This window comes from Phyllopteryx taeniolatus, chromosome 5 (assembly GCF_024500385.1).
Source record: "Phyllopteryx taeniolatus isolate TA_2022b chromosome 5, UOR_Ptae_1.2, whole genome shotgun sequence".
Lineage (NCBI taxonomy): Eukaryota > Metazoa > Chordata > Actinopteri > Syngnathiformes > Syngnathidae > Phyllopteryx > Phyllopteryx taeniolatus.
Window position 1 is genome coordinate 32,165,047 of NC_084506.1, and position 23,007 is coordinate 32,188,053.

The 23,007-nt window shown below is 40.2% G+C and overlaps 1 protein-coding gene across 6 annotated transcripts; it reads left to right on the top strand.

Moving 5' to 3' along the window:
* The first annotated feature begins 1,384 nt into the window (after positions 1-1,384).
* On the top strand, positions 1,385-22,583 carry ferry3 (FERRY endosomal RAB5 effector complex subunit 3). Of its 6 annotated transcripts, XM_061775004.1 has the most exons (15): positions 1,385-1,529; positions 2,123-2,311; positions 3,962-4,107; positions 6,319-6,500; positions 7,621-7,720; positions 7,817-7,941; positions 8,199-8,305; positions 9,059-9,256; positions 10,170-10,298; positions 12,073-12,141; positions 12,222-12,424; positions 15,254-15,311; positions 17,154-17,221; positions 18,196-18,315; positions 18,503-22,583. In XM_061775004.1, the coding sequence occupies exons 2-14, from the start codon at positions 2,131-2,133 to the stop codon at positions 18,286-18,288; spliced, it is 1,659 nt and encodes a 552-aa protein (XP_061630988.1). In that variant the 5' UTR covers positions 1,385-1,529; positions 2,123-2,130; the 3' UTR covers positions 18,289-18,315; positions 18,503-22,583. The 6 variants fall into 6 exon arrangements, with proteins under 6 accessions (XP_061630988.1, XP_061630987.1, XP_061630985.1 ...); XM_061775003.1 differs by having other exon boundaries at positions 18,196-22,583; XM_061775001.1 differs by lacking the exons at positions 15,254-15,311; positions 17,154-17,221; positions 18,196-18,315; positions 18,503-22,583 and adding an exon at positions 13,037-13,571.
* The last annotated feature ends 424 nt before the right edge of the window (positions 22,584-23,007 follow it).

The following is a 23,007-nucleotide window of genomic DNA, read 5'->3' on the forward strand; positions in this document are numbered from 1 at the left end:
GCGGTAGTTACACGGGTTTCCGGCTTCAAAGAGGTGGGCCGTCTGTTGTTGTTTCACTGTCAGTTAGTTTGATGTAGAGGTTTCGCTTTCGTCTCCTGGTCTCATTATTTACCGCACCCCCACAGGATAGCAGCATCATGTTTTGGGGTTGCTGGCTTGCAAGGGGGACTGGTGCACTTCACAAACTAGATGGCATCATGAGGAAAGAATATTTTTATGTAGTGTATGTAAACATCTGGTTTCAACTGTAGGTTACTCTTGTTTTGGTTCTGAATGTGCAGGGGTAGAGCTAGTCCTGTGAGATACAGGGCCATGGACCACCCCCAAATCCTGAAAAATCCTAAACAATTAGCCTTATCACCTTCAACAGAAAGCTGTGATGCAGCAGTTTTCCCCAAAATATCTATAATATGAATAATATGTAATTGCTTGATGGATTGGTTTAGCGTGTTTAATAAATAAAAAGAAGGTCAAAGTGGCCCATGGATCCTTCGAATTTTCCTTATGTTTGGACACCCCAGATGTAAAGAAAAACCATATACTTTAGTGCGATCTCCTTTAAATTATATTTTAAAATAATATTCATTTGTATTTATTTTCAAGTGTTAAACATTAACTTCCTAAACCAGTGTTTCCCAACCTTTATTGAGCCAAGGCACACCACCAAACAAAACTGTCACAAAAGGTATCAATACTGGAATAATGATGATCTCATTTCTATTTACATACAAACTGAATTTGTGTGAAATCTGGGCCTGTTTAATTGAACACAAAGCTCGCAGCAAGAAATGACTCATTCAGTTGTATAAACGGTACTAGGTGGCTCCACGTTTATTGTAACTTCTGCCATCGAATGGAAGAGCATTTAATTGTTCTGCCTGTCACAATACGTTGCTGGCATGGACAGATTAACATACATATTTTCAATTCAAACAAAATAATAATTTTTCTGACAAATTAAGTGCAGATGGATACTTTCCCACAGCACCCCTGATCAACGCTCACGGCACACTTGTGGACCACGGCACGCTGGTTGGCTATCACTGCTCTAAACTACGTTTTAGTTCCCTAGGGCAGACTATAATCGTCACAAATACTGCAATTATTAATGCAGGTTTTCATTTTTACAAATTTTGCAGGGTAGTAGGATTAATAAATTTCCCATTAGAATGTGGATTAAAAAAATGTACTGATTGGTAAGACTCTAATAAGATGATGGACGTCAGTTTGTATTTGACGCTTGGAAATCAGTTATTTATGACCACTAGGGGGCAATAGTGCCCGTGGAAAACAAAATACCTTTATGGTCATTTGTTTAAAAAAAAAATGTTTAATTCAATCGTGTGCGAGAGTAAAATGTAGCTAAATAAATACGGGTAATAAATTCAACCTAATTGACTTCACGAATGTGTCAAATATTCAGTAGTACTGTTAAACAACTAAAGAAAAAGACGAAAGTGCGTTTCCTCCCACACGCTTAGCTAGAAGCTGTCAGCTGACTGAACCAACAGGAAGCAAAATTTATACGGGTAAATAAATGCATCTTATTCTCATATGTCCACTAAACAGAGAAACGTACGCGATTTGTCAATGTAAAAACGGGGTTGTCTTCCGTTGTAGAATATATATTAAAAAAAAAAAAAAAAAAAAAAAAAGAAAAAAAAAAAGAGCTAAATTACTCGCGAACGTGGAGCTTCATGTCTGACAAGCTGGACAGAATAGAAACCCAAGTATACACAATATTAGTGTCATTGAAACGGGCATTTTTATGTTTTTGTTTTAACACAGATTCACTAACAATCATAATGATGATAATAGTTATAATAATATTTGGTAATCATGTTGCAATGATCCAGAAGTCATTGACCACGCGAACATGCATTTATAATAAAGAGGTTGCTGTTTGGTGTTTTCTAATTTGGCTTATCTTGATTTCAACGAGGATTTGCTTTACTTTTAACTGGCTAATATTGTGTGTGAAATGAGCGATAATTATACAGTCGCCCAGATTAGGTCATAGAGAGCACAATGCACACACACAAAAAAACAAATTAAAAAATCAAAAGATAATCAACACCACTTAATTCCATTCTAACTCTGCTGTTCTTGTTTTATTTTATAGTCGAGACCATGAAGAAAATCAAAGGCAAAGCAAGTAACAAGACTGAAAAGGAATTTGTGTTTGAATTCAAGGCAGGGAGACACAACTGTGTTCTCAAAGTGCCTTTGCAGTTCCCTGTTCAGGAGAACATCAGTGACCATCATGGACGTCTGATGCTGCTACATAAAATACCCTGCTACATAGAAAACGGTGAGATGTCTGCTCTTGGTAGAAACCAGTTGTTCAATGGCAATAGTTAGTCCGATTGCGTTTTTGTAACCACCTGTTCAGTCAGCGACCTGACCAGTGACAGCAGGGTGAGTGCAAATCACACTTACTGACAGTTATGAACGTGTGAATGGTTGTCTGTATGTACACTACCGGTCCAAAGTTGTAGAACCCCAATTTTTCCAGCTTTTTGAAAATTCTAAAGTTATGAAGTTCAATTTCCCATTTTACTCTGAAATGAAAGCACAGAACAAATAAACTATACAAGTTAGAAAAGAAGTCATGAAATAAATTTCCATACAACAATGTATTCTCAACCTTTGACTCACCTTGGGCAGATATAACAGCACAACACACTATCTCTAAAATGGAAATCCAATATTCTTGAAAAACTTTTCCCCAACTCTGTTGTGCAAGTTTCCAAAACAGTGTGGCTTTTCATTGCACTTGAACTACTTGACTTTCAATTTTAAATTCAACATTTTTAAATGTTTTTGTTTCCCCCGTCCCAGCGTTTGTTGGAACGTGTTGCAGGCAGCAGATTGAAATGAGAGAGTATTTGCAAAAAATAATAATAGTCATTAGTTTTAACATTAAATATCTTGTATTTGTACTGTATGGAATGTGGTATATGCGCAAACTACTTGTGTTCAGGCAAAAGCACTTCCACTTCGCTTCTTTTAATGGGGACGGGTTTCAACTTTAACCGTCCACAATGTCTTTTTTTAAACACAAGATGTCCCCACAGAGCCACCAAAGATGACCATAGACTTTGTTTGGGCTTTGTTCATGTTTACATGCACAATATCATATTTGTATAAATAAATAATATACAGTACATGTATTTTAAGTTTGTCCAAAGACATGAACACACGAAAACAAAAATTGGAGCAAGTTCAGCTTCAAACAATAATGTAATCAATCCTAGTTATGATCTTTAGCAAAGCATACACAGGAAGTCAGCTCTTCCTCGTTGGTCACGAGACAGTCCGCATATAGCGGATTGAATATTGGTTGAAAGGTATTCGCGAATCATTGGATTCTGTTTTTATTTACGTTTCACACAACGTCCCAACTTCATTGGAATTGGGTTTTGTACATTAGCATTATTAGATCAAATTAATGTGTTCACAAATAACTCTTTGTTATTCTTTGTTGTTCCATCAGTTAGCATGAGCAAGGATAACTCAAGTATTCACTGGTTTCTTGGCACAAAGCAACCAAACAGGCAATGTTGGCATCTTCAGTGCCTTTCACTTAATATTCTAGTTCGCATAAATTCTAGTTACCATAAGAGAAATCAGTGACTCATAAAAACATATTTACAGTTTGAGAAGTCAGTCATCCTTTTTAGATGCATTCAAAAATGGTTTAATTTGTTTTTATATTGAAACATGTTTAGTCTTTGAGTAGCGGCGTTAGATCACCCCACCTCTCGCCCAGTGTTGGCTGGGATAGGCTCCAGCTCACTTGCGACACTAATGAGGACACAGAGTATAGAACTTGGGTGGATGGATGGATGGATGGATGGATGTGTCGACAGTATTGACAAGATTCCAATTTGTAACCACTCTACAGCTGACTTCTCACAGTGTGAAATGATTTCTCGTTCTTGAAATGCTTCCCTCACAGAACTAAAAGTGTCCCTGTCCGACTTCATTGAGAAAGAGACCATTTTGGATTACGACAGAGAGGCAGAACTGGCCCTGCAAAGACTCACGATAGGACATGTAGATGTAAATCAGCTCGCCAGTGCGTGGACCAGAGCCTATGTAGAGGTGAGGACAAGATCGCTATGTGTTGTATACAGCAGTCTTTCTCAACCAGGGGTCCGTGGACTCCTAGTGGTCTATGGTGGACTGGCAAGGGGTCCGTGAAAACAAAATATCTTGCATGCGACCTTTATCTACCTAAACTACAGAGGATAACAGGACTCTGTTTCAAAAGTGTAATTCATTTTTTAAAGAAGAGATCTCACTCTCATTTGCATTGTTAAAATTACTACGACACTGTTAATACAAACATAACATGAGCTGCATTCTATTCGAATTATGAGCCCCCCTTGTATTTCAGTGGGCATACACCATTTATTTTTTAAAATAATGCTTTTATTGTGCAACATCTGCAGGAAGGTGTTGCATGAAAACTCATTAACATGCGAGATTCTGGTGAGCATTTACAAACAACTTAGTTTCAAACAAAAGAATGATAAGCACACTTAGAAGGAAGAAGAAGAACAGGGAGGAGGAGGAGAAGAAGAAGAAATGGCACACATGCAGTGGCCTCTGGGCACCAGTTAGTTTCGAAACTGAAAGCTCATATTTGCCTCAAAGAGAAATTAAAGGCCACAATACTGTTTTCAATGCAGTTCATGCTCTTTCTGTCACATTGCGGAACACGCACACACACACACGCATAATATGCATTATATATTTATCTTCTAAAACAAAACAAAACAAAACAAAACAAAGCAAAAAAAAATGGCATGTGCACATTGAACAGTCGCCCAAGCTTACTGCCTCCAGCTGTTCGGGTACGATCAGGGAATGCTCTGTGCACGCTATTTTGCGTCACCCCTTTAGTCCCACAATACGGAAATTTACAACGATTCAGGAGCAATTGTGTCTACTGGACACTGGAAAAGAGTAGTATGCAAGAGAAGCCATTGGTCCAAGAAGTACAAAACCTAAACTATTGTCCGTGCGTGAACTATCCAATCTATCAGCAATGTTGTTTTGTTGGTTGTTTGCAATAGAGTACTGAGTTTCGATTTTGACTTTTGACATCTGAACAATAAATCTCAAAATTACATATCTTATTGGCTTATTGAGCTTTGCTAAAGAACCACACAACCCATTCAGAAATACAAACCCCAATTCCATTGAAGTTGACACATTTCTCCCATCAATGGGAGACAGGCCAGCAGTCCAGTCTAGTACTCGTACTCTTTTACTACGAAGCCACCCTGTTGTGACACCTGCAGAATGTGGCTTGCAATTGTTTTTCTGAAATTAGCAGTGATGTTGCTTGGATGGCAGCATATGATGCTCCAACCTGTACGCACCTTTCTGCATTAATGGTGCCTTCACAGATGTGCAAGTTACCCATGCCATGGGGACTAACACGCCACCACCCCCGCCAACCCCATATCATCACAGATGCTGGCTTTTGAACTTTGCGCTGATAACGATCCGGATGGTCCTTTTCCTCTTGACGCCCGGAGGACACGACCTCTATGATTTCCCAAAACAATTTGAAATGCAGACTCGGCAGACCACAGTACACTTTTCATTTTGCGTCGTCCCTCTTTGATGAGCTTGGGCCCAGAGAAGCTGGAGGCGTTTCTGGGTTTTGTTGATAACGACGAGCTGTGCTAACTGACATTGGTTTTCTGAAGTGTTCCTGAGCCCACGTGGCAGTATCCTTTACACAGTGATACCAGTTTTGAATGCAGTGCCGCCCGAGGGATCGAAGGTAAATGGGCATTCAATTTTGGTTTTCAGCCTTGCCGCTTACTTGCATGATTTTGATGATATTACAGACCGTAGATGATGAAATCCCTAAATTCCTTGCAATTGTACACTGAGAAATGTTGTTCTTAATCCGTTGGACTATTTACTCATGCAGGAATTCACAAAGTGGTGAACCTCCCCCCCATCCTTGTGAGCCTTTTGATGATGCTCCTTTTATACTCCCCTGTTTGTAATGAATCTGTCCGCCTGTGGAATGTTCCAAACAGGTGTTTTTTTTGAGCAGTCCTCAACTTTCCCACTCTCTTGTTGCCCCTGTCCCAGCTTTTTGTCCCAGCCACCGCAACATGCCATGCCATCACTCCAAAAGTCGCAATGTCGGACCCTGAAACACATTACGTGTTTTGCTATTGTTGTTTCACCTTTCTAAGTCACTACTGCACAAACAGTCTCCCTGAAGAGGAGCATTAAAGTTGAATTTTTTATTTGTATATTTCCTTTTGTCTCTAACCATTTTAGACCACGCTAGAGCATGCGCGACCCGAGGAGCCCTGCTGGGATGAAGATTTTGCAGATGTTTACCACGAGTTGATCCATTCTCCTGCCTCTGATACGCTTCTCAACCTGGAGCACAATTACTTTGTCCGTATCTCTGAGCTCATCAGCGAGAGAGACATGGAGATCAAGAAGATACAAGAGAGGTTTGTGTTTCAGGCGATGGAGTCCCCCGATTTCCCCCCATGTACTGTACATTTAAAAACATAATTTGCTACATTCTCTCTGCATTTAGTTGAAAATGTATAAAAAAACAAACACAAAAATACTTAGATATTACCTAAAGTCTGATTAACACAAAATTCATAAAAACTCGAACATTTTTTAGACGAACAAAATTAAGGTTGACTTATCACTTGCATGTCAACTGCCTCCACACAATAGTATTTTGTCTGTCAAACAAAAAATGTTTTCTCTAATTTATGATTCAAAATTTATCGAGTCAACATTTTTTTGTGCTTCACCCTGATGCTGTGAATATTAGTTTGAGGATAGACCAGTGTCCAAATCAATCACTTGAACAAAGTGAAATACAAAATACTCTCCTAAGTTTCCTAAGCATTTTTGTTTTATTTGGATTAAAATCCAATTGAGAATTTAGAAAATTCGGACTTCCATCCATTATTTTTCGAGCGCTTGTCCTCATTAGGGTCAAGTATGAGCTGTAGCTTATCGGAGCTAACTTTGGGGCAGAGGCGGGATACACCATGGACTGGTTGCCAGTCAGTTGCAGGGCACATATAGACAAACAACCATTCACACGCACATTCACAGTTAATTGACAATTTAAGTCTCCAATTAATCTAACAACCATGTTTTTGGGGTGTGGGAAGATGCTGGCGTAGCCGGAGATGAACCATGCAAGCGCGGTGAGAACATGCAAACTCTAGACAGAAAGACTGGAGCCAAGCGTGCTGCTATTCTAAAATACATTTGCAAATACTAAAAAGGTAATTATGGAGTTGTCCGACAGAAGGCGACATAGCTCTTCCAATTCAAATCCAATTCTTGACGGGGCGAAAAGGAACCCTTGTTGTTTTGGAGTTGCTATTTATGCTCTTAACGGACTGTGGGCCTTCCAGCTTCTGCATCAGCAGAGTCCCTCCATCCGGATACAATCAATACTCAAGTCTCAGGGCTGAAATCAGGTTGAATGAAAACACAATTAGAAATGCTCTGCATTTCAAAAATGAGAAAACAGCCAGGCAGTATTTTGCATGTGTTCTCTTCATTGATTTAAATGCTCTTTCCCCCCCTGCATGGTAGACAAGCTGCAGAAATGGACAAGGTGATGCATGAGTTGGGAAATACACTGAGTGACCATGATGTAAATGCAGTAGCTTCCCAGCACTTTGATGCACAGCAGGTATAAATGTACTATAGAGGAGTGTTATTACAGTAGTACAAATAGTAGTTATGTAATCATGTCGTATGTTCCTTAGTGGTTGTCTGCTGTCAACAGGTGCTGGAGAACAAGTGGGTCACTGAACTGAAGCAAGTGACTTGTATTCAAAAGCAAGAATATCAAGAGTGGGTCATTAAATTGCACCAGGACCTGCAGAAATCCAACAACAGCAGCCAAATTAAGTATGTTTGTCTGCATCTATTTGTGTACAGTATGAAAAAATGTTTTTTTTGTAGGCATAATACACTACATGTATTTGCACATGCACTTTGTGTTCATATTTCTAAAATGCATTGTCACAATTCCAGGCCTTATGAAACGTCCAGATTCCATTTGCTGAGTGTTTATACAGTACTATGTACACGTCTAAGTATAACATAATATAAAGCTTCCATTTGAATGACTACTATTATTGTTAATTTGCATGGTTAATATCTAGTGAGGAGATTAAGGTACAGTCCAGCCAGCTGTCAGAACCTTCCGATTCTGGAGGCAGGATGTTTGAGGAGCAGCCTCAACTGGAAGAAAGCTTCACTATTCATTTAGGTAAGTGCTCCGCTTTGACAAAGCATCAGTATTTTAAGTCTTTTAATGTATTGTATGTCTTGTGCTCATTATAATCACACCAAACTGAGAATCAGATCACACACACCAGGTGAACCTAAAATGCTCTTTTTAAATGGTGATTTAAAAACACTATTCAAAGCTACCATAGTAGCACTGTGTGAAAAAGTAATTGGCCTCTAAAGCTAAAAACTGGTTGGGCCATCCTCAGCAGCAACAAGTGAAATCAAGTGTTTTCTAGAACTGGCAATGAGTCTTTCACATCTCTCGGGACATATTTTGGCCCACTCTTCCTTGCAGAATTGTTTGAATTCACCAAAAGTGGAGGTCCACATTTCAAATTGTATTTGGAAATCTTGGACGTTGTGCCTTGCGGGCCAAAGACGAAAAGGACCGTCAGGATTTTTATCAGCGCAAAGTTCAAAAGCGAGCATCTGTGATGGATACGGGGGTGTGGTAGTGCCCGTGGCATTAGTAACTTGCACATCTGTGAATGCCCACTTAATGCTGAAAGGTACATAGAGGTTTTGGAGCACCATATGCTGACATACACATCTTTTAGTTTGTATTGTAATATGTCTTATTTTTGTATTATCAACTAATGTTATTTGTGGAAACATGCTAAAAATATAAAACACTTATAACCACGGGATGTTTATTGATCCATGTTGGATGGGATGTTTATTGACATTTGCAGACCATAGAGTTGATGAAGTACAATTTTGTTTTCGTTAGGAGCACAGTTGAAGACGATGCATAACCTGCGGCTGGTGCGGGCAGATGTGTTGGACTTTTGTAAGCACAGACGTCACGGCAGCAGTGGAGCAAAGTTGCGGCGTCTCCAAACGGCCCTTTCGCTCTATTCCTCGTCACTTTGTGGTTTGGTGCTTTTGGTTGACAACAGGGTCAACTCCTACAGTGGCATCAAGAGAGGTTAGATTACAGTAAATGGGAGTCATTTACAGCAAGTGTTTACTTTGGAAATGTAGTTTGTTACAATTCAAAGTTACCCTGTGGAAAATTTCAGAGTAGTGCAAATATTGCAATTCTTTTCTCAAAGTAATGTAACTAATTACTTTTGATTGCATTTAAAAAAAAAAAAAAAATGATGATTGCATAACAGGGCTCTTTTTTGTTTCCTCTCTTAAAAAAAAAACAAAAAAAAACGATTAAAACCATAGATCATTATTTTTGGAGTTAACCACATATTTGTTAACTGAAGATTCTAAATTGCCCGTAGGTGTGAATGTGAGTGCGAATGGTTGTTTGTTTGTATCTGCCCTGCGACTGGCTGGCGACCAGTTCAGGGTGTCACCCAAAGATAGCTGGGATAGACCCCAGCACGCCCGCGACCCGCGTGAGGAGAAGCGAATGAATGAATGAATGAATGAATGGCAAAGCAGATCAGTCAATGTTCCATAAAAAAGTACAAAATTATAAAAGTGAATCTGCTTATGTGTTCAAAATTGTAACTGGGAGTCTAAAATTTTCAGAATCTCCCCAAAAGAACAAACATACATTTTGTAATTAGTTACTCCCCAGCACTGCTTGCATGATATATATGTGCTGTATATTTGAGCTTTTGTTCATGTCGGTGTATTAATTAACACACCCTCGACAGTTAATGTTCCATCACAGTAGTTCTCGAACTGCTGTGTTATATTTAAGCACAAATATGGTCCTACTAATATGGCCTTCACTGTCACAATACAAGTCTCTTCTCTTTGAATTTCCTATTTAAAGACTCTTGAGTCTTTTCGGGATGTGATAATCCTGGTGTTCATTTCTTGTAGCGAGGATCGTGTCATTTAGGCATCATGTAATGACTATCACTGTGTTGACGTAGATTTCGCCACAGTGGCCAAGGAGTGCACAGACTTCCACTTTCTCTGCCTGGAGGAGCAGCTAGAGGAGGTGCAGCAGGTGGTGCTGTACGCCAGAGCCCAGCGAAGCAGCAAGCAAAAAGGTCAACCTGGTGAGACCTTTTGATTGCTCTTTTTGTAAAGGCGACAGTACACACACATACTTTATTTTCCAACAATAATAAGTATGCTTGGTGAGTGACTTGTGCATAGTGTCTACTGGTGAAAATGGATGACTCTATACAACTATATACAATTATTGACTGTAATTCCACCTTTTGGCCTTATTAAATAATGCTTAAAGTACACAAATACAGGTGCATTCCCTTAAATTACCCTGGAGTATCTAGGAAAACTTAATTCATTTCAGAAAAGGTGAAACTCAATAAATAGATTCCCTCCACAGTACACAGTGAAAGATTTCATGATTTAACTTTTTTATCATTTTGAACTTGCGGCTCATGAAAATCCAGCATTCAGCCCCTAAAGATATTAGTTTCACTTTTTTAATAGAACTACTGAAATAAATAAACTTTTCGACAATATTCTACTTCAGGGATGGGCAACTTGATTGATGGAGGGGGATAATATTTCTTTTCTCAGCGCTACCAGGGGGCCCCACACAGGACCGTACACATCCGAACCACATGTATGACAAAAATGCCATTTTAAATATGGACAAAATATGCCTTTTTTTAAATAAAAAAAAATAAAAAAATGGAACCAATGTACATTACAGTGTCTTAAAATATTAATGCTCAAATGCATGTGTAAAAGAGCCAGTGTTAAACAAAAAAGGGTTTTATTTTTTCCCAGTGCAAAGGGCTCATGTGCATAAACACTTAACATTCAAAGATGGCACAAAACTGCTGAACAGCAAACCAACCGTTGCCAATTGTATTTTTGGGAAAGAAGTGTGGAAAAAGTGCCCCCTAAGCACTGTGCCCCCCACTTCACCCAGCCACCCACCCACACACACACACACCCTCTATAAGTTGTTCCGCTGCCGTTGCACTCAAGAGTTGAATATTATACTTTGTTGCTGCAAGTCATTGAAAATCCCCAAATGAATAGGCCTGCTCACCCACCTGTTTACTGCAGTGCCGTCCGTACAGGGCACGAAGGTTCACTGTGCTTTGTTGAAGGAGCCTTGGTGTGTGTCTCCTGTCTTGCTGCTTGTCCAATCCACCACACGCATTTGCAACATGACTCACGGTGTTAAAAATGTCCATGTTTTTGTAGGACACGCAAGACACAACCCCTCATCGGCATATGAACTGGCAACGATTCCTATGAAGGAAAAACAACAAATCGCCGTTGTTTGTATACTTTTGTTGTGATCGGCCGTTCTCCGGTACCTAGCATGCATTACAGCATTCAATCGTAGCATTCAATGGCTCGGGTGGGAGACGGTAACATCCCCGTCGGTTCTGTGGATTGTTAAACAGAAGGTAGCATTAGCTGGCTATGCTAGCGAGTTATTACTAGTACTGTAATGATGCGATAATTTCAGTTGAAGGATTTGGCCCTTATGTGAACGACTCACTAGTGCCACAGATTCAACTATAGTTAACTGCGTCTTTATACACTTCTTTAATGGTTGAGAACCTGTGGAAGTGCTACGTGCCCGCGGGCTGCCAGCTGCCCATCGCTGAGATGCACTTCTATACCACATAGTGCCACTTGGACATCTGATGCTACATTACTTAGTAAAGTTACCTGCCGGATGATTACATGTAGTCAGTACAAGCTACTTTACAAGTTTATACAGTATTTGAAATGAGGGATACAGTTTTTCAGACAGTGTTAATCATTCATAAAGGCCATTTATAGATTTAATGATCTATCTTTTCAACATCCTGATGGTTTAGATCTATGTTCTTGCAGAGCACCCCAGGAATGGAAATGATGATAAAAGTAAAAATGTTGAAAGAAATCCTTCGAATATCTTGGCAGGTAAATGTTATTGATATTATTCAGTAGTCATTTCACAACCAAACTGTATTACTTAATGTGATAACTCACTCTTTGCCAAGGGGAGTTCTATGTCTCGCGTCACTCCAACCTGTCCGAGGTCCACGTCATCTTCCACCTGTGTGTGGACGACAACGTGCGTTCAGGGAACATCACGGCCAGGGACCCGGCCATCATGGGCCTGAGGAACATTCTGAAGGTCTGCTGCACACATGATGTAACCACCATCACCATCCCGCTGCTGCTGGTGCATGACATGTCAGAGGTAATTGGAAGGTGCATGTAGCCGAAGACATAACAGTATATGATTGCACATAAGTCCATTATTGCTATTAACAGACCCTACCAAACAATACTGTACAAAGGAAATAGAATAATAATAATAATAATAAAGCAAGAATGTAGCTAGATTGGAAGCAAAGTTTTAACTAATCTCTGGCTGGTGCAGTGTTTCCCCTACATAGGCTTTACTTGGGCGGCCTGCTGAGGGTATATTAACAGGTGCCCGAGAAGATGAAACTAGAATTCCCCCCCCAAAAAACTGTACAGACACGGGAAAAGCTCCACTCGGTCTGTCTGCCTCACGGCTCTGCAGTGTGATTAGCCAGGCTGACTAAAATCAGTTACTAATCATCACCTCAATGGCGGTGGCATTGCAGGAAGTCCCTGGAGTAAACGAGATTGCTCTGCGTCCTATTTATCCCCGCTTGCGAGCTAGCCGCAGCCGTGGAAATTTCAGAGCGGAGCTTCCCAATCGACAAAGTCACAGTTACTGATTATCACATCACTAAATTACTAATCATCGCCTCAATGGTGGCTTTTGTTTCCAGATTATTATGTCCAATCTTCTTCTTTTCCTTTGGGCTTGTCCCTTTAGGGCTCGCCACTGCGCGTCATCCTTTTTCCATGTCAGCCTATCTCCTGCATCCTCCTTCCCTCACGACATCCATCAACCTCTCTTTGGTCTTCCTCTAGTTCTCTTGCCTGGCAGCTCCATCCTCATCGTCCTTCTACCAATATACGCACTATTTCTCCTCTGGACGTGTCCAAACCATCCAAGTCTGCTCTCTCGAACTTTGTCTCCAAAACATCGAACCTCGGCTGTCCCTCTGATGAGCTCATTCCTAATTTTTCCCAACCTGGTCACTCCGAGAGCGAACCTCAACATCTTGATTTCCGCCACCTCCAGCTTTGAAGGACAAGGGGCTGGATTTCTCTTTGATTATTGATTGATTTGAGGTGTTTTCTTGGCTTTCCATGCCTTTTTGCACCTCCCTTCAAAACTTTTTCCCTGTGTCATTTCACATTTTTACACACAACTTAATTTCTGAGCTTATTTGTTCTACTTTATTTTTTATGTATGGGCTGTTCCCAACATCTGGTGAAATGTTCATGTCAATAGCACCTTTGGAAATCTATTTAGTGAGAAACATTTTGACGTATTAAATACTTACTTCAACTGGTGTGTGTGTGTGTGTGTGTGTGTGTGTACAGTGGGTAAGGAAAGTATTCAGATCCCCTTAGATTTTTCACTCTTTGTTATATTGCAGCCATTTGCTAAAATCATTTAAGTAATTTTTTCCCCTCATTGATATACACAGCAAAAAATTGAATTGTTGAAATGTTTGCCGATTTATTAAAAAAAGAAAAACTTCTGCTTATCCGAGGTCGGGTCGCGGAGGCAGCAGCTTAAGCAGGGAAGCCTAGACTCTTTCCTCACCAGGAAAATGTGTGTGCTTGTCTGTGTCTCTCTCTCGCTATATATATATATATATATATATATACACTCACACACACATTAGGTAATCTCCTAAAGTTATCAACCCTGTTAACCATTAGACCCATCCATCCATCTTCTATAGCGCTTGTCCTCATTATGTTTGCAGGGGAGCTGGAGGCTCTCCCAGCTGACTTCAGGTGAGAGGCAGGGTACACCCTGGCCTGGTCTCCAGCCAATCGTAGGGCCCATATAGACAAACAACCGCTAGATTTAGAATTTATTTTTGTTGAAGGCAGATGTTCTGGGGGGGGCAAAATCAGGCAAGTAGAATACAAACATTGCAGCAAAAATTGTTCTAGCTTGTTGTAAAAGCACTTCAAAGTGTAATGTAGCTTACGATTGCATTACAGTCCTTATTTTTGTATTCTATTTCCTCAAATGCTCTCAAAGTTCAAATAAAAACAAAAAAGGGGAGGCACCTTCCAGTCTGTAATTCAGACAAACATACCACTTCAATCAAAGTCAACAAACAAGGAGAAGCCTGTACTGCATATAGCCATCTTCGCTAAACTGCACTGATTTGATGTGAAACAAGAAGCTATCAATTATAACTCATCTGGTTCCTGAGTCTTCAAGGTGCTAAAAGGACTCAGTTCAGAAAAGAAAAAGACTTGAATCAAAAGGAAGTAGAGAAAGTGTCCAGGGCATGTTGAGGCACGACATCACACCAGCAATGTTTCCCCTAGTTTGAGAATTGACTTGTGGTGGCGCCATGGTATTTGATAAGCACATTCAAAGTAACATTTTCAAGTGGTTTTTGAACTATGTTTATTTATTGCACATATGCAACTGTCATGAGCAATGGATTTCACATCAGGCTCTTTTGCATTGTGGTTATAAATAATCCGGATAATAATAACCCACATCCCAAAAACATGCATGGTAGGTTAATTGAAGACTCTAAATTGCCCGTAGGTGTGAACGTGAGTGCGAATTGTTGTTTGTTTCTATGTACCATGTGATTGGCTGGCGGCCAGTTCAGGGTGTACCCCGCCTCTCGCCCGAAGATAGCTGGGATAGGCTCCAGCGCACCCGCGACCCAAGTGAGGAGAAGCGGCTCAGAAAATGGATGGATGGAGAGATATATACACACACACACACACACACACACACAGTAAAGGTTGAATATATATTGTGATCGTGTTAACTTGTTTTAGTCATGGTCTGTGTTCATACTGTGCTACAAATGCAAAAAAAAGTCTTCTTACTCCGTTTGGTGAAATGTCACAAGTGAAACCGACACAATTTGGATTGTGTTTCTCATATCTTTTTGTTTTGCTTTAGCAATTTCTTTATCTTGTTCTCTCCCTACAGGAAATGACCATACCGTGGTGTTTGAAGAGAGCTGAACTGGTCTTCAAATGTGTAAAAGGTACAATTTTTCAAAAATGTGATCCATGTATTCATTGTTTTTTTTTTTTTGTTTGTTTCAAATTGAATGCTTTTGTTGGAGCTGCATCCTTAAAACATATGTCACTTTTCTTCTCCACTTGCTACGATTTGGTTGCTGCCCCCTTTTACACTTAAAAATAGTAAAGCCTTGGTAGTTGCTAAAACAATGCTGTATTGAATACATCTCTGAGAACTTTGTCAGGCTAACAACAGCAACAGTGGGGGAATTCTTTTGCCCATGGGAAGGAGACAATTTCTATTCAAGAGACGAAGGGCAGCAAGAAAATGCAGCCCTGCAGCAAAGATTAGAATTTGACACTGCAGCAACAGAATAATGTTACCATGTGCGGTTATTACTGTCCTTTCCAGCAAGTGTATCCTCAAATGTGACCTCAGTTCAATGTTCGCGCTGCCCATTCTTCGCCTCACCAAAGGCTAATTGAAACAGGATGTGGCGATGTGAATACTGCCCACGTTAGCCACGCTGGCAAATCAAAATCGCCCGTGTCAAAAGCCCTATATGATAAAAGTGTCCGCGCTCATTCTGTCATATGGGAATCGTGTTTTTTTTTTTTCTTTTTACAAAAAAAAAGATTTTTTATTCATATCAACTCATCATAACATTTAGGGCTGGCCTAAAGAGTTATTTATTTGTTGCCTGTATCCAGTGTTGTGTTGGTCATACTATAGAATCATATATTCTATGTCTGAATAATACTCGAGATAAACTCCCCCCAAAAGAAATTGCACGCAATATTTGTTTAAAAATGAATAAGTTATAGAAATTGGTATTTAGAGTATTTTCCCAAATCGTTAAGGTATATTCCTGATTGATGACTGGGTTGTTTCAATTGGGCCCACATCCTTAAAAGATTGGCTTCCCAGTGACGAAGACTGGCTAAGTGTGGCTCAAGGTTTAGCCACATAAACACAAGTGATTGATGTTATGGCTAACTACACACAAATGTGGCTAGGACAGGTGCGTCAAACATGCAGCCTGTGGGCCGAAAACGGCCCGCTAGGGAGTTCAATCCAGCCTGCAGGACGAATTGGAAAGTGAAAAATACATTGCTGTACAAAAATTATTGTGGTGGTGGGCACTAAGGATCATTTTGAGAATTTTTATGCTCATATAGAAAATGGAGTGTTAATAATCCCTACGTGTGCATAAATTGATTTCATTGTATTGTACAATAATATATTTTTCAGTTCCAAATACCTGTGACTTACCGGTAGTTTTGTGCCTTAAAATAAAATCACTGTGATCAGTTATTATGCACACATGTAGGTGACCAACTGAAGCAAGAATTCTCAAGAAATCTGAGGTTGTTTTGTCAAAGGATTAAAAAAAAATACAAATTATTAAGTCTAAATATTTCCTAATGTACTTGTTTTGTTTAGCATTCAAGGGGAAAACACCCTCAGGTCTTGCGCTTGCATGAAAACGAAGATGCATCACTGAAAATAGAGCCCTCGGTCACCAAATTGTCATGTTCCGGGCAGAAGCTTACGGAAACACCCTCGCTGCGCCAACACCGCCCAGCTTGGCATAGAGCGGTCTGCCAAGTCGGCAGACTGGCACGAATATCAAGATGTGCACCATTTCAGCTCTGGCACACGTTGCGCAGTCTCCAAATAAATACAAATGCTTTTCTTGTGATTGGTAAAGCCCTTGCATATCTTTCAAATTCCTTTCAGTCTGTTAAATGTGCGTTTATTTCACAGCTCTACACGTTGTCAGCATCAGAGATAATGGAGCATCATTTTACTGGGTTGTTTTTGTGGGTGGGGCTCCACCATTTGATTGTCATTTGATTGTCAGGTTTCATGATGGAGATGGCCTCATGGGATGGAGGCATATCGCGCACGGTGCAGTTTCTCGTGCCAAAGGTGAGATGCATGTGCATGGTCTTATTTCACAGTTGTGCAATAATCTGTTGACGTTAAATGTCATGTTGACACAAGTCAATGCACAAGCTCCCATTTAATCATTGGCTGCCAGAAAAAGCTCCCTGTGAATTCAAGCGAAATGTATACTCATGGTGTATGCGAGATCATAACAGGCACACCTGGCTTTGACGCACATAACTATTGGGTGTTTTAAAACCCCGCCATAAATCATAGATTAGAAAGCCTTAAGTTTGTCTTGGCCCATGTTTACACTGTGTCATAAATGTAAGCTTGGACACTCATCCACGTACATGCGTGATAAGCATCGGGATTCACATGCAGCAGTCATTACTGCCATAAATTTACCCATTTTTATGTCTCCTCAACAACTGAAAAATGTCGCCGCAAGGTTCAGATGCTTCTGCGTGATTTGACTCCACGTTCTCAAAAAGTCATTGGGACCTGCCCACCTTGATTTTATTTTGGGCTTTGCAGAATGTTTATACCTATGAGCTGTGTGGTTTGGGAGACAGCTGAGCCTATAGCATGTAGCACCGTTGACACCGTAAGACTATGAAACCAGAGGCATCAAAAGCTCCGACTGAATCAGCTCCATGCTCAGACAGGATTGGAAATAGCTCCCCTGAAACAACATTGTTGCCTTCAAAGAGACTAAATATACACTGCGGAGTTGTGTGTTGATATGTGTATCGATCAGTACTTAACATTCTCATTTGACAGGTGCCTTTGAGTGACTCTATGCGCACGTAGATCATTCAGCATCCTCTTAGCTGCCCTCCCACAAGGAAAATACCTCGATGTTCAGTAAAAGTTGTTATCACCTCTCCCCATACATGATGCAATTTCATGCTAGGCCAATATTTCAGCTTTTTACCCTTGCCACTGAACACCATGGCTCTTTTCTCACTGGCTGTGCGTGTGTGTGTGTGTGTGTGTGTTGTTTATGTTGACAGAGTATTTCAGAGGAAATGTTCTACCAGTTAAGCAACATGCTGCCTCAGATCTTCCGTGTCTCCTCCACCTTGACACTCACGTCAAGGCCTTGAGGGCTACAGATGCATCACACTCTCAAGGTGCAGGACGAGTGATGATCTTTTCCCGTCTTTTTAAAGTCGTTGCTGTGTTTTGAGTCTGAAATTTCGGGTGGGGGGGGGGGGGGGGGGGGGGGGGGGACATGAGAAAACCCCATTGGCTCTACCTTAAAGTGCTTACAGATAAGTGAGGATCCTTAAGCAGTTTTGATTTGTGTTCTCTTTAAAGCTGCATATCTTACTGAAAGACGACTGGGTCCCGCAGCTCGCCGAAGCAGCTGCTGCAATTATCATTTCAAACCTCCAGGGTGCAGTGCCACTGACAGACTTTTATGACATCGGCAACAAACCGGGAGCTTCTGTCATTTCTTCAGAACTGCTATCTGTAGCTTACTCTGTTTGTTGGAGCTCCAGTATAATACTGCATCTAATGACGTCAAGTGTTCTACTTTCATCTCGCTGGTAGGCAGTGCAAATACATCACCTTGGAAGATGGCTTTAATACAAATGCAGTGGAGCCTCCAATGAAGACAGTTCGGGGTGCGGGTGGTTTCAAAATGTTTTATCGAACATAAAATATAAATGAATCAGTTCCAGAGTAAAACTGTGGCCATCGTCGGACCTTTATTAATTGTACAGGCAATGTTATAATTATCATAACCATCGTACAATTTGACCATTGTGTACGAGTATGTAAATATGGTACATGATCAAATATATATAACATATTTTGATGTGAGGAGGGATCAAGGTCATACAAGTGCATAAATAGGTTGACTGCTTCACAATGACACTAAACAAACAACTAAAAATGTCCTGGCTGCTCAGTACAATATGGCTAAAGCGACACTATGTTGTCATCAATAATGAAAGAGGAAAAAATAAATGTACACCGCTACAAAGTTTTGGCTTTGTGTTGGAGACTCACCAGAGGCAAAAACGGTAACCTCCCTCTGCAGCTGCAACCAAGTGTGACTACTAAATGTATAGTTTGAAAAGGGACACTGTGTAGGAATTACTCCCATCGAGCGTTGAAATTGCATATTGCATCCAAACAAATCATGCGCTGTAGAACCTGTTTTAAACACGTATTGCAACAACGGTAGCCGTCGTAGATTAGAAAACCAAATGAAGATGGGTAGCTCGAGGCTAATTTAGGCAGTGTTGACTTACTCGTTGAGGAGAAAGCTGGCAAGTTCAGTTTCAAGATGGCAGACTGTCATGGTGCTCCCCTACTGGGTCACCGCTCTTATGTATAAATAAATCTCAAAATCTTTGCTTATGAGAATCTATCATATTATTAGCAGAGGTCATAATACACCAATGATGACACATATATAAATGGAGACATTGATTTTGGCCAGTAAACTGAAAATGTTACACAGTGTCCCTTTAATGTTGTTTTTAAAAAAAATGTGTTTTTTTTTTTTTTTTTTTACACTTTCATCACAGACTTTGCTATTCATGTACAAGGCCATCCATCGTGTGTCACACGAAGCTAAGTCGACACTATAGTTTCTCGGTTTTGAACATGCGCCACAATTGAAATAGACATGGTCTAGTTCTTAAAGGAAGCTGTCATGGGTGTCACACGATAAACTATATGTTTACGTCACGTAACCTGTGGCTCTTTTGACCTTGTGACGACAACCCAGGCCTGGCAGTAGGATTAAGCAGTCATATCTCAAGGTGCCATTGTTTGGTCATTTCATGTGTCGGGGGAAAGGTTTCCTGCAGAGACAAGTGATGCCAGCTGTTCAAATTCCCAATAGACCATTTGCACTGGTGCAAAGATGAGCAGTATGCAGCTTTTTAATGCTGCATTGCAGTGAGCCCGACTGAGGATCACTCTGCTTAGGTGTGTTTGCTCCCTCCTCTCCACTTTCATGACAGCAGGTGGCACTGTTCTTGAATACAAATGTTTTTTTTCTTTTTTAAAAAAAAGAGAGAAAAAAGGTCTACAGTAGTGAATATGTATTTTTTGTCTTGTACCACAGAGCTGCAGTTCATCCAGATGTCAGTGTTTTGGTTTCTCCCAAAATATCGATGCATACCTAATTGCCTGTACATTTACTTTTTGATAAAACATGAACATATTTAAACACCACATTCTTAATTCCTCAAGAAAATCTCTTCACAGAGTTACCACTTTATATGATTAGGATTTATATTTGTCAGGCTCAGTGTGTCAATCTGAATTGATGAGTTGGCCAAGGGCACAGAACCTCTCCAACGGTATTATTAATCCATACAAGTGATTGGAATTGCCTTCATGCACTTTTTAAATGGGTTTGTCAACACTTTGAGTTTGAGTGAAATCTATTCAGGTTTGACAAGAAAGTTGGCCATCAGTATCTAGGGTGCGTCGATTACAATGGTTTATAGTCACCGTAAGAAAATTAAAACAAACACCGCGTCGCTTCTTTCGTGATAAACACAGTAAGCAGGATGTGCAGAGGAAACCTCGAGTTAGGAGTTTGCACGATATATCACGCTACCATGTTGAGAAATGATGAAATTCTAAAGTTATGTTTTGCGGAGAGTTCAGCATTCTTAGAATTGGTCTCCGTGGTCTTGGGTGTTGGGTTTCCTTAAACACAGCACACATAGTCCATTCAGTACTATAGCTAGTCCATGTCTCCCGCTTCTCAGTGCTATTTATGTGCTTGAAAAATGATGAGTGCAGTGTTTACTTTCACAGATACGTCATTTCATGAAAGCAGCTACAACAGCTACAGAAGGTTGTGTTTACAAACTACCCAAAATAACCATGACCCAACTCCCTTAACCTCGTTTGAAATGTATAATTAAACCAACATTACAGTAAGCGTTGTTTTAGTCCAAAAGCCAAAGGTATTGGTACAACAAGGTCAATTCCTTTGTTTTTGTTGAATACTGAAGATATTTGGGTTTCAGATTGAAAGATGAATATGTGACAATAGTTCAGAATTCCAGCTTTTATTTCGTCTAGGCGTGTTAAACAACTCAGGACAGAGCACCTTTTGTTTGAAGCCTCCCACTTTTCAACTGAGCAAAAGTATTGGAACAGACTATTAAATTAACTTAAAGTGATTAACGTTTTCTATTTGGTGGCATAACCCTTACTTGCAATAACTGCATCACGCCTGCGACCCATTGACTTCACCGAAATGTTGCATTCTTCATTTGAAATGTTTTCTCAGGCCTTTACTGCTGCCCATTTCAAATCTTTCTGGGGGTTTCTCCCGTCAGTCTCCTCTTCAGGAGGTAAAATGCATGCTCTATTGGGTTAAGGTCCGATGATTGACTTGACAGTCGAAGACCTTCCACTTTTTCCCCCCTGATGAAGTCCTTTGTTGTGTTGGCAGTGAGTTCTAAGTCATTGTCTTGTTGCATGATGAAGCTTCTCCCGAATAGTTTGGATGCATTTTTCTGTAGATTGCCAGACAATTGTAGACTTCAGAATTCATTCTGCTGCTACCATCATGAGGTATATCATCAATAAAGACTAGTGGGCCTGTTCCAGTATGGCGGCCTGGAAGTGCAAAACAATGGAACAAATTGTGAAAGACTTTTACATTTCAGGAAACCACAAAAGCCAAAACACTTTTACATTTCAGGAAACTAATTAACAAAAGCCAAAACACTTTTACAAAAGACAAAACAAATGACAAAAGACGAAACACCCGGAAAGGGAACGTGCCATTTCGCAGGCATTCTTAGAAATCCCACGGCGTTTCTCTGCGAGACCTGGCCCGCTTCAACATGATCGGCTCCTGCATCGCGGGTCGGCTGCGCAGATGTAACGAGATGTCATCATGAATGGGCATCATCAACTGTAAGTTGCATGGCACTTATTTTGAAATGTTTGAGGATCTATCACTATTTCGAAGAAGTCCACAACCCTTTCCTTCCTGTTTTAACGAACGGGGGTTGAAAACTTGACACTGTCAAGGGGCCCTGGCCATTTTGGGGGCCCCAGTTGTCCGACGCTGGTCCCGAGAAAATAATGAATGGCAAAGGTACTCACACTCTGTACAGTAAATATACTTGTGTACAAAATGTCTAGTAAAGGTACAAGTACTGATATAGCTCCCCCCGTGCTCATGTCCATAACTAAAAAGTAAAAAAGATTATTATTATTTTTTTTTTTTGAAACTATGTATTAGTGTATATTGTTGCTGTCAGTTGGAAAGACTTATCTCCGAGAAAAAGAAAAACATTTTTAATTTTTTACTATGTATTAGTGCATATTGTCACTGTCAGGTGGAAAGTCTATGTCCAATTACATATTTTTTTTTCACAAATCAATAAAAATGGTATGTCCTCAAGTTGTTCTTTTTACACAAACTTAAAAGTGTTGGAAATAGTTTGAGAAGTGTAATAAAACTCTGCCTCTTCCTGCATTATGTTGCTTTAAGATCGAAATTTTAACTAATAACTGAAGAAATATAGTCTTTACCTGTATGCAATGTTATTTAATTTTTTAAATTTAAGATTCCACTGAGGATTTAAACAAAACAAAAAAACACCCTGAAAAAGGAGCCTTTTTCTTCCGGGGGGGGAAAAGGGCAGGGGCTCTAGCTCCCTTTGATGTGTGCACGTGCCTGGTTGGAGGTACTGTCGTCGTCCACATGTCCTTGTTTCTTCTTCCCACGTCACGTCACAATAATTGATGCCGTAAATTGCTATGTGATCAGGTTGTTCAATTTTCCCGCATCTCAATTCAAATTAGAAATATAAACGTGGTAATAC